Below are 12,170 nucleotides of genomic sequence, written 5' to 3'. Positions count from 1 at the left end.
CAACCGATTTGACCAACAATACAGATAGAGACATTCTGTTTAAAATGAACATCGAATTGGAAATATAATAGATAAAAATAGGGTATTGCAAGGAGTACTGAGAGTCAAACGAGTTTATAAATATAAATTATTTTTTTTTAAACAAAATAAATAAAGAATGATAGAATAAAACATAGGAGTATGTGTGGGAGGGTGGTAAGTTTATGATTACAAATACATGAATACTGAAGCAAGGCCGTGGAGGCATGCATCAGAATACATATGAAACTTACCTCATCCCATAAAAAAAAATTTTTCCCAATTAATTTTTTTTCCAATTAAAAATTTTTTTTTTCTAATTAAAAGTAAAATTTTTCAAAAAATTATTGATCACTTTGTAGGGTGGGATTTTTTTTGGGACAATTTGCTGGGTTTAATACAAACAGTTAATATATATATATATAAAATATTATATATAGTCAAGGTCATATTCATACATTATTTAGTTTCGTGCATTATCTAGTTTCTTACAATTAAAAATACTAATTCTAGGTCAACACATTTATCAAGTATGCATTAATTAAGGTGCCATTTCATTGCCCTGTGCGCCATACCCATGCTGTAGACTTTTATGCTTAATATCATTTGATTCTTTTTACTCAATTTACTAATGTTTAGAGGTTTGATAGCAATGTTGTCAGTTTGTTGGCTTTTATGTTAGATTGTAAGGCTTTTCTAAAGAGCCATGTTTTCAGTTCCCATCTGAAACTCTTTCTTTCTGTTATCAGTCATAGTGGCTCTGGGAGAGAGTTCCATAACTTGGGGCCCGCTATGGAAAACATGCGGTCTCTTATTTGTGTTCACTGTGAGCTCCGTGTTGTAGGCATTTGTCTTGCAATGTTAGGCTCTCCGCAGTGTGTAGGGTTGAAGAGTCACTTCTAATAAGCATGGGTTAATATTGTTGATACTAAAAATTAGAGTCAGTACTTTATACTGAATTCTGTATTGTATGGCAAGCTAGTGCAGTACTAGCAACGAGGGGGTGATGTGGTCAAATTTCCTTGTCCTTAGTAGCAGACTGGCTGAGGCATTTTGTTGTAGTTGTAACAGTTTTATTAGGTCAGAAGGTAGGCCTAGTAACAGGGAGTTGCAGTAATCGTGTGGAAGTCTGTATTGATAGTAGAAGTATTAGTCAATATAATTTTTTAAGCTTGGAGTATCCTATTTTAATTAGTTTGCTTACATGTTTTTTCCTTGACAAATTTTTATTAATCTTTATTCCTAGGTCTCGAACCTGATTTGAGGGAGTAATGTTCATGTTTCCTAGGTCTAGGAGTGGCACTTTGATTATTGTGGAATTTCTCATCAAACATACAATTTCAGGGGTGGTTTTTTTGTGTTTAGTGTTAATTTCATCTGATTTAGTCTTTGTTGTATTGCCTTCATGTATGATTTTTTCAAATGATTTGTTGAATGGAATGTAGAATTGTATGTCATCTGCACAGAGGAAAAATTTGATTCTTAATTCTGCTAGTACTAGGCATAATGATTGTCCAGTTTTATTTGTTAGGAAGGATGAGAATCATTTGATAACAGTTTCGTCTATTCCAATTTCTCTCAGCTGATGGCATAGCAGGGTGTGGTCTATGGTGTTGAAGGCTGCTGTTAAGTCAATTAGTACCAGGATAGAGGATTCATCATTATAAAAACCTCTGAAGTATAGGGTCAGTTAGTGAAATGAGAAGAGTTTCTGTAGAGCGATCTTTTCTGAAGCCGAATTGGTTTGAGTATAGAATATTGTCTTTTAGTTAGCTTTCTAGTTATGCTTTTTCTAGGATTTTAGCTATGAAAGGCAGGTTGGAGATTGGTTGATAGTTGTCCCAACCATCAGTTCTGCCTGATTTATTTTTAAGGATGGGTTTAATCACAGTTTGCTTTGCTTTATTGGGGACCCATCCTTCTGTTAGTGAGTGGTTGTGATTGTTGGCATAATTACGCTGGGTATCATTTTCAGTGAACTTGCAGGGATTGGGTCTAGTGGGTGTATAGCAGGCTTGATTTTGTGATGACTTGGTTGATTTCAAGTTTTGATACCATGTCAAATGAGTTCCATTTTGCTTGTCCATGTTTTTCTTCATGCTCATTTGTAGGTAGGCAGGTGGAGAATTGTGGTTTTAATCTATTGATTTTATTTAATAAATAAGTGGCAAATTCATTGCATGATCCCTTTGAAACGTTGTAGGTGTTCGAGATTGAGGATGATGGGTCCTTGATTAAGAGTTTTGAAGAATAGTTTGGAGTTAATTACACCATGAATCTGTTTAGTGTAGTAGTCTTTTTTTTTTTTTCTTTATTGATTTGTTCCCAGTATTTTGTTAAATGAAATTTCTATATTTCTAGTGATTTCGTGGATTGGCATTTCCGCCATTGCTGTTCAGATTTTCTCAGGGTTTGTTTAGCGAGTCTTAGCTCTTCACAATACCAGGGTTTCCTTTTTTTTTTTGTTTGTAGATGTGCTGTGTTCATTCTGGTATGTTTTTTTCCTGGTTTGGGCATAGGTTAACAGCTATGTCATAGATTTTTTTCCCAGGAGTCAAATGCTGATGAGGCATAATCAGGTTTAAATTCAGAAATTTGGTTTTTAATGGGCTCTTCAAGTAATTGTGGTTCTATCTTTTTCCTGTTTTATTTTACTGTGTGTTGAGGAGGGTTATTTCTGCTTTTATAAATTGGTGATCAGTGCATGGTACTATATAGTGAGACAAGTTGATTCTGCAGGTAGTGTTATTAGCAAATATTAGGTGTAGCATGTGTCCAGCTTTGTGGGTGGGGTTGATTATGAATTGCGACCAGCCCACTTCTTCCATAGTGGAATATTTCACTTAACAGAAGACAGCTATAAAAGCCATTTACACACAAATTGGCCCACCTGAAGCCTACCCTCTCTTACTATGGCTAAAAGTAAAAATGGCATGCCATACCATACTTTAAGCAACATTTAGAGATGTTGCCGGGGAATGTGTAGGTGTTGATTGCATTTTCAGTTCTATCCAGATTATTTTCCATGGAAAAAAAGCACCCATACAAAAAGGTGAGAAAAAAATGCATGTCCTCTTTCTTTGAAAATTGGTGGTTTGCAAGTAAAAAGGATCTGAGGACTTTGTACCAGTGCAAACAATTTGGAAATTGTCCTCACAATGAATGCCATGCCTTTCTAATTGCAATAACAAACCATGGTGGGAACTATGTATTCCGACAGTAATTGTAGCATCGCTGAAGCAAGGTACTTCATACACCTGAAAGTTGATGCATCAGTTTCCTGTTTTCTTTTTTTTTTGCAGTGCAAGCTCAGCGCCGAAGTCGTGAGCATTCCCGCTCTGCCAGTGCTTTGAGCCTTAGTGCGGGAGATGAGAAATCTGACGCATCTGAGCACCACCTGTCCTATTACAGCAATGGCGGCCTCTTTACCACAACGACAACAGGTAAGAAGAAAACCCGCTATTACTATTTGCTGACATTGAATTTGGATGACCTTTTGTGTGCATGGTCTACTGTTACAACCATTTTTTTTTTTAATGTAGGTTACAAACAAGCTAAAGCTACAGAGCTGCCACAACAAAGGTCTTCTTCAGTCGCCACACAGCAGACAACAGTATCGTCCGTCCCATCTCACCCCTCTACGGCTGGTGTAAGTGACTAACCAAACATTTGAATTAGTAATCATTTTGTTGTGTTGATAAATAGAATATGTAAATGCACACAAAATCCCTTCTACCCGCAACCCATAGGTTAAAGAAATATGCTTCCAAATCATTGGTGGGCCTAATACAACTTGTTAGAAATATGTAAGCATGAAAACCATGAGACCGCAGACTAAAACTTGCAAGCTACAAGAACTGTGGTCATACTGAGGGTAATTTTCAAAGCAATTTCTGTGTAGGCAAAACAATCTATATCCACAGAAATGGGCTTTTAGAAAATTGCCCGCCCTGTGTGCTGGTTTATGGTTATTCATTGTCTTGATTAATTGCATCTTATTACATTTGTGAACAGTGTGATGTAAAATTAAACATGCAGCATCATTATACGTGCAGCTTTACCCTCTGGGGGAGGGGCTGGTGCTAGGGAGGGGTTTGCACCTGTCTCCACTCTTTCTCAGAAAAAACACACCCATATAAATAAGCAGGTATAGATGCATGTGGGTGGTTTTCCTGGGATAACCTTTAACGTGAAAGGCGGCTTGCACTTTCCTTTTGAAACTGGTACAAAGTCCACAGGTGAAAAAACAAGTGTGCACAGACCAGCACTGGGAACTACTTTTCTAACAAAGTAGGGCAGTGTGGAGAAGGAAAACAGGAGCCATCTCGCTCATCCCCTTCCAGTCCCCAATCACCTCACGCATCACCCCCAGCTGCTTCATACTCACCACTTTATGCCTCTGTCTAACTCAGTTTCCACTGGGTCTAAGGCCGGTCCTCCTTGTGGACCTAAACCTGTTGCTGCTGCTGAATCCCCTTCCTCCGTGCAGTAACACTTTTTGCATGACACCACGGATAGTTACAGAGTTACTCCATGGTATGCTTGGACCTAAATTCTGTCAATGAAAGCCAATCAGAGTGTGGAGGTGGTGGTCAAAGCAGTCCCTTTCAACAGCAGCCATCTGTCTGGCCCTTGGATTCAAGCTTTCCATTTGGAGTGGGTTATAGGAGAACTAAAGAGGGGTGGGGGTGGTTGATGAGGTAAGAAAGGGGGAGGGGGCCTGAATAAATCAGGTTCATTCTGTGTAAACTATTAGTATATATTGGCAACTGCTTCATGTCATTTTTCACTTGCACAAAAAACAATTATAAAAATAAGTAATTACAGTGAGCCTGAAAATAACACTTTGGATGTTATTTTTGTTATACAGAAAACCTTCCGTGCCATGTACGACTACGCAGCTGTAGATGATGATGAAGTGTCCTTCAGAGATGGGGATGCCATTTTAAACGTTCAGGCTATTGATGAAGGCTGGATGTATGGAACTGTACAGAGAACTGGCAAGACCGGCATGCTTCCAGCCAACTATGTAGAAGCCATCTGAACACAAAAAAACCTTCCAAAAGCCATAATGCTTAAAAAAAGAAAAATATAGGGCACCATATGCCCACGTGAACATGACTGCCCCTAATGAGAAACCAGTTTCCAAGTCGCCTTATTGTTTTTACTTCCATATACCGTGTGGCAACACATAAAAATTCAGCATGTAGAAAATGTTGCATATTTTCTTCAAAGGAAATTCTTAATAGTGAGGTCAGACTGAACACAATCAGTTGTAAACATACCAAGGTTACAATATTTAAGACTGTATGCAGTAACAACCTATTTGCACAAAAGATCCATGAATGTACTTGTCCTGTCCTTACAGTTTTTACTTGTATATGGCGCACATTTTATGATGCCACAAAATGTTTATTCAGACAAATGAGGATAAAAATATTTTAAGATTCTATGCAGTGCAGAGTGTATCAAAGTACTAAGGAGATATATAAAAAAGGTCTAACTTTCCCCCAGAATTAAGGACTGATACACTAAGCCTTTTCAACAATAGAGAATGGGAGAAAAAACTTAGGGAGTCATGCCTCTATTTTCCTGTGTTCTAAAAATGTTAAGACATTTATTTGTGTTACCATCAAGTACACTAACTTCTGAATATGTAAAACCTATTGAAAGGAAGCCTTGCCACCTTTGTTTGTTGAACACTGCATGCATTTTCTTTTTCCTCTGATTGTACTGGGGTCAATATTCACTGTATCCTGGTGACTAATAAAGCTCTCATGTCTGCAGTATTCGTACTAGCTTTAGGAATTGTATGGTTTTAGTCCCAATATACCAGAGCCAAGACTCGAGAAATTTTAGAAATTTAATAAAATGTTTATTATGATAAATAAATGATTGCCAATAACTATAGATGTGTCTGGGAAGGAAAAGCACAGGCTCAGCAAGTCGTTGGACACTCTAGGCTTGTCCTTATCTCACATATATACATTTTTTTCTACTTTCCTTTGCCAAGTATTGATCATTTCTAAAAGCGTCATTCTAGTCTGGCTTCCTTTGCTTTCTTTTAGGTTCAAATGCCCATTCTCCTATTTCCATCTCCCCACAATACTTTGTAGGAAGACATCGATCATCTCAGTTTCTGCATTTTCCTCTGTAATTGATTTCCACACAGACCACACATGTATCCTATGTGGGCCATTCCCATGCCCTTCACTTTTTGCTGAGCAGCTAACATCCTGCAGCTGCACATACTGACACGTTGACACACAAGCTTAGTCGGACACACTTCAGTAAGCAGCTTTATACATTTCTCTCTTGAACCTTGAATCACTGCTGAAACGAGGTTCATAATGGCGAAGGAAAAGTCCAGAGAACAAAGGAAAGGAAGGCAGATAATCAGGTATGATGCAGCAAGTCAATACTGTATAACATACCCAGATGCAGAGCAGGAACAAGCAGTTCAAGAAGAAAGACCAGCAATGTTATCACCAACCCAAATCTAGAATCACCGAGAGATGAAGCCAGTTAATGAGCCAGAAACCAAAATAGTTCATTGAGAAATGTTTGGTAAAGGAAACATAATATGTAAGAGGATCAAAAATACAACTGTCTCTGTTAGTTAATAATATCAATACTAACAAAGACACACAATATGATTTAAACCTGCATTTCTAAGCCATGTAAGATACAAGAATAAGCTTCAGGAACATAAATTGATTCAGCATGTATGGGAACATGAGTAGGAACAGTGGAAGAAATGACAGCAGAAGTTTCTGGAGGAAAATCATCAAACGATGCTGGTAAAGGGGGGAAAGGAGGTGGGGTGGCATAGCAATTGGTACAGTTACAGGCAAAAGGTGGACCATCATACAACTTAATAGAGCTCTGACACAAGCTACAAAGCAAGCTAAAATTATACAATCACCAAGGTCAACGGCAAGATGAGTATTTTCATACCCCGGCCTTTTCCTTGTTCCCAGAATAATAGAAAGGGTTTATGCCATTCAGGGTCAGCTAGCCAGCCAGAAGGTAAATTGTAATTTTCTGCTAAGTGCTTGGTTAAATTGAGAATAAGAATACAGTCAGTAACTTCCACACGACACTGGTGGCCATTATATGTCCTTAAAGTATGGCACAAGCCACCTTGGGATAACAGGAGCAAATCCAAAGCTAAAGGGTGATCCTGAAGGGTTTTAGTAATCTCACGTAACTGAAGGGCAGAATGGTAATTTTTAAAGCCTCAACAGTAGTATTCTTAAAAATCGCTATAATAGCCAGTAGATGCAGAATACGTGATGAGGCGGGCCGTGCTATGCTCAGCTCCAGAAATGAGGGCAGAGGCTGGAAGAAAACCATCCCTCTCTATATATGTCAAGGGATCCCAGGTGACAGCCTCCTGATCAGTAGCACATTTATGATGGTCTATTTTATGATTAAGCACTTTAGTGAGAAACATAGGGGCTACTGGGACCCAAGGGGTCAAGGAATTACAGTTAGGGAGGCCCTGCTGAGTATGAGTAAAATTAGACCATTAGGTTTCAGCAGGCATAGACTCATACGCTTCCTCAACCAGTAAAACAAGGGGCAAAAGCAGGGGCATATCAGGAGCTCCCTTACGACAAATGCTTTGGTAATCACCAATACAGGCCAGAACAGCGGTGCAATTCAAAGCATAAGAAACAGGAGATAAAGTAATATGAGATTCATTACCACAGATAGGCTGACTTGGAAGCTGCTACATAAGAGTAGATTTGGGACGTTTGTCCTTCCTAGACAGAGACAGGCAGAAAGCTGAGATGTAAGACCCCAGAGCAACAACGGGGAGGTACAATTAGGACCTGAAACAAAACTGGGATGCGCCCCCACATACACAAAGGGCAAGGAGGAAAATGTCGCAGCTGCGGTCCTTTAAAGAAATAAGCTAAAGCACAAGCAGGAGGGATAGAAGCCGGAGATGACTTGCTGCTACCATAGTAAAGTTAAAAAGGAATAAACAAGCAGCAACAGGGAATATCTGATCCACACCAAGGCATATCACATTGAAAAGTAGCGAGCAGTGGGACAGGATGATCAGTTAAAGTGATCAAACAAACTTCCGTAGATAGAGGTAAAAGGGAACATACCAATCAGTTATATTTAATTGTTTAGCTGACTCAAATAGCAGATGCATATAAGTATTAGAAGTCATGGAACTAGAAAATACCATAGAACGTTTGTGATGATAAAGGTTTTATTTTAATAAGACATCATAGCAAGTAATGTTACTAAATATTTTCAGTCCCTTACACATAAAATTAAAACTCAAGTTACCGTTGCAAGAGTGATTATTACAGAAATCACCATCAGGGAAACCACATGGATTTTCATGCTTTCTGAATAAATGGACAAGGGCGAGTGTCTGTAAGATGGTAGAAAGGAGCAGCGGCAGGGGTTAAGTGTGGTCAGTTTGCAGGGACCTAGATACACTGGATCCTTCCATGTCTTGTGGGTATAATTCATGTGATAGACCAGATCTCTTGGAGCATGGGTGGTACAATCTGGAGGCGGCGTCCAGTCAGTCTGCAACCATCGGGACCTCAGCTCCCAAAGGACTTTCTGTAATCCAGAAACATAGGTGGACAAAGAATTAGGATATTGGGTAGCAACGGGGGGTGTACAAATGGTCAAGGTGCTTAGTGTGGCCAGTACAGAGTTGAAATGGGGTCAACCTTGTTTGCTTCATTGGGGAATTTCTAAGATTCAATAGTGCAGTAGGCAAAGCCTGCAGCCAAGTACCAGGCAGGGTATTGAGGATTTTCCTCATTTGAGTTGTTAACAGGTCATTAAATCATTCAACTAGTCCATTGGAAGTAGGTCAGTAAACAGAAACAAATCAGCACTTGTGTTAGCAGGGAGAGTAAGTCACTGCGAAAATGTGAACCACTGTCTGTGCAAATGTGGGCAGGAGTCCGAAATAGGGGAGCATCTGTGTTAACGGTGTCTGTGCCATAACTTCTGCTGTCTCATGCTTGCAGAGATACACCTCCAGCCAGTGGGAGAATGGACAGAGCAATCCTAATAAACACCCTAGCACCCATGTCAGTAAAATCTGCAGACCATTCTAGAAAGGGACCCTGGGGTACGGGTAAATGCCTGTGTGGTACACGAAGCCCTCGTTGGGGGGGTAAAAACATAGATATAGCATTGCACACAGTTTTCACAAACTCAGTTCATTTCTACTCTAATTTCAGAGCCCAAAGGTAGGTAGACAGCTATGAAAACATCACAGCTGCTGACAAATGTTCAGGATAACATAATGCATGGATAATGAGGAATTATACCGAAGCAGGCACAGAGGGTAAACCCTCTTAAGAGTACCAGATATTCCACGTTCCTCTGCGCTCACATCCCAGTGTCTCTCACGTTGCATGCAGTCTCACTAATCGGGGCAAAAATCTGCATAGCAGTGAATGTCAGGTCGAGCTTGAGCCTTTACTGCACAAAGCAAGCTGGCAGTAGCTTCCTGAGCTGCATTACAGTAAGAGATCCAGTCTTGGTTTCCTGCCTGGGCCCTTAACCAATAAACAAGTTTTTAATCCCTTCTCATGTCTGCTCTCTAATAATTCTAAAATAGCAATCCACAAGGATATGGGTGACCCTCTGGCCCCCAAAAAGCCTCTCTTGTGCCACTTCCTAAGATGCTGGGTTAGAGAGGAGACTACATAGTGCAAATCAGTGTATATATATATTAATGTCCGGATCTTGCACGGGAGACTGTGACAAAACCCAGGCGAGCGCTGCCTGTATGAGGCAGGAAGGCAAGGGCAGCGAACCCTACCTTTCCATGGTTGCAGGGCCTACCAGTGAACCAACTTAGGGCTCCCAGTAGAGCAGACCTGGGCAAGGGGCGGCCCACGGGCTGAATCCGGCCCGCCTACGGTCTGTGACCGGCCCGCCCACTGCTGAGAGCAGACGGGGAATGAGGCACTGCTGCCTTCCCTTGCAGAGGGAAGGCAGCAGTTCATTCTCCGCTCCCTCGCTCCCCGATTGGCCGGCCAATCGGGGAGCGAGGGAGCGGAGAATGAACTGTTTTTGTTTTTTTTTACAGCGTCCGGTGGGGGGTAGGGAGTGACTCGAGCGAAGGCACACTGCCCGATTGGCTGGTGCTGGGCAAGCACCGGCCAATCGGACAGCGTGCCTTCGCTCGAGTTTCTTTCCTACATACGGTATGTCACAGTTCCGCCTTTCGTGGTCTTTTTTCAGGGGTCCCCAACCACCGGTCCGCAGACCAGGACCGGGCCATGGGAGTTTTTTGCCGGTCCGCGGCGCGCGCTCCCGGTCTCTCCCGCTGCCGTTGCCGCTGGGCTGTCAGCACATTCAAGCCCAGTGGTAACGGCAACGGTGTTAGAAGCTGTGGCACCCGCGGCTGGCCTTTTCTTCTTCCCGCGCCTGCACCCCCCTCCCATGACCCGGAACAGGAAGTGATACACGGAGCGGTGCGCGGGAAGGAGAAAGAGCCGTGCCGCGTCGGCTGCAGCGTCGGTCCACGAGCAATTGAAGCAGCCGGTAATCGAGAAAGGCGTCAGCAGCATGAGCCTCCCGCGGCCGATGGGATTCTTCTTTCTTGGCCTGCGGGGGCTGCTGCAGCTCCCATTTGTGCTCGGGGGGGGGGGGGGGGGGAGAGGAGAGGAAGTGAGTAAGAGAGAGTGAGCAGCAGCCAGCCAGCCTGTGTGTGATTGACTGGTCAGAGAGCTGATGTGTGTGTGTGTATGTGAGAGACAATGAAAGTGATTGCTCAGGGAGATGACTGATGTGTATGTGAGAGTGTGAGACATTAGTCAGGGAGGTGACTGATGTGTGTGTGTGTGAGAGAGAAAAAGCATGGAAGTGAGAAGTCTGGGTATGTGGGAAAGCATGAGCGAAGGAAGCCTGGAGTTGTGGGAGTGAGAAACCTGGGTGAGTGTGCATGCATGAGAGAGAGAGACTGCTTGGTAAGGTGACTGTGTGTGTGAGAGAAAAAGACTGGTGTGTGTGAATGTGAGAGAATGTGATTCAGGGAATGAGAAGCCTGTGCACGTGGAGAGTGAGCATGGAAATGAGAGAGACTGGTGTGTGTGTAACAGAGAGAAAGTGATTATGGGAATGAGAAGCCTGTGCATGTGAAGAGAGTGAGCATGAGAGTGAGAAACCTGGGTGTGTGTGAGACACAGCATGGGAGGGAGAAGCCTGTATATCTGAAAGAGAACTGGGGAGTGGGAAGCCTGTGTGTGTGTGTATGCATGAGTGAGATCAGGTGACTGGTGTGTGTGTGTGTGTGTGAGAGAGAGAGAGAAATAAAGTGATTATGGGAATGTGAAGAGTGAGCATGGGAGTGAGAAACCTGGGTGTGTGTGACACATCATGGGAGGGAGAAGCCTGTATATCTGAAAGAGAACATGGGAGTGAGAGACTGGTGTGTGTGTGAGAGAGAGAGAGAAAGAAAGTGATTATGGGAATGAGAAGCCTGTGCATGTGGAGAGAACAAGCATGGGAGTGAGAGACTGGTGAGTGAGTGTGTGTGTGTGTGTGTGTGAGAGAGAGAGAGACAGAGAAAGTGATTATGAGAGTGAGAAGACCATATATGTAAGTAGAACACGGGAGTGGGAAGCCTGTGTGTGTGTATGGCATGAGAGAAACTGTTCAGGAAGGTGACTGGGGTGTGTGTGCCAAAGACTGTTTGGGAGATGATTGGTGTGAGAGAGACAGAAACTGGTCATGGGGGCATGACTGGTATGGTGTGTGTGTGAGAGACATGGGCACTAAGGAAGAGGACCATAAGTATAGAGCTTAGCTTCTACTGCTGCTTCTGGTGTGTGCCACGGCCTGCAGGGAAGGGGAGTAGGAGAGCTGCTGGAGGGGGTAAGTAAAGGTGGCTTTAAGTTTATTTTTCTTGACTGCCATTTTAATTGTGTGATGTCTGCTTTTTTGAAATATTTTATTGGTGTTTGGAGAATGTTTAATAGTTTTTATGAGTTTTTAATTGTTGGATGTTATTCTGTTCATAGCTGTTTTGAAACATTTATTCTGCTTATTAGTATAGTTTTACAATTATTTCTGTGTGGGGATCTATAGTGCTTGCTAGTTCTGTTTTCCTAATAAGAGGTGTATTGGTTTTTAGGACCTGATTTAATATT

The 12,170-nt window shown here is 42.0% G+C and overlaps 1 protein-coding gene across 28 annotated transcripts in view; it reads left to right on the top strand.

Annotated features, from left to right (window-relative positions):
• NEB (nebulin) overlaps positions 1-5,809 on the top strand; it is a 421,259-nt gene extending 415,450 nt beyond the window's left edge. For 15 of the 28 annotated variants that reach the window (XM_029605471.1, XM_029605466.1, XM_029605487.1 and 12 more), the window contains 2 exons: positions 3,321-3,667; positions 4,889-5,809. In XM_029605471.1, coding sequence (XP_029461331.1) covers positions 3,321-3,667; positions 4,889-5,062 — 521 coding nt within the window. In that variant the 3' untranslated portion in view covers positions 5,063-5,809. The remainder of the gene's footprint in view (positions 1-3,320; positions 3,668-4,888) is intronic. The other 13 variants (XM_029605473.1, XM_029605474.1, XM_029605475.1 and 10 more) reach the window with 1 other exon arrangement.
• Positions 5,810-12,170: the final 6,361 nt, after the last annotated feature.

Source organism: Rhinatrema bivittatum, chromosome 6, assembly GCF_901001135.1.
Source record: "Rhinatrema bivittatum chromosome 6, aRhiBiv1.1, whole genome shotgun sequence".
In the NCBI taxonomy this organism is placed as follows: domain Eukaryota; kingdom Metazoa; phylum Chordata; class Amphibia; order Gymnophiona; family Rhinatrematidae; genus Rhinatrema; species Rhinatrema bivittatum.
This window is presented reverse-complemented; position numbering and strand designations above follow the sequence as displayed.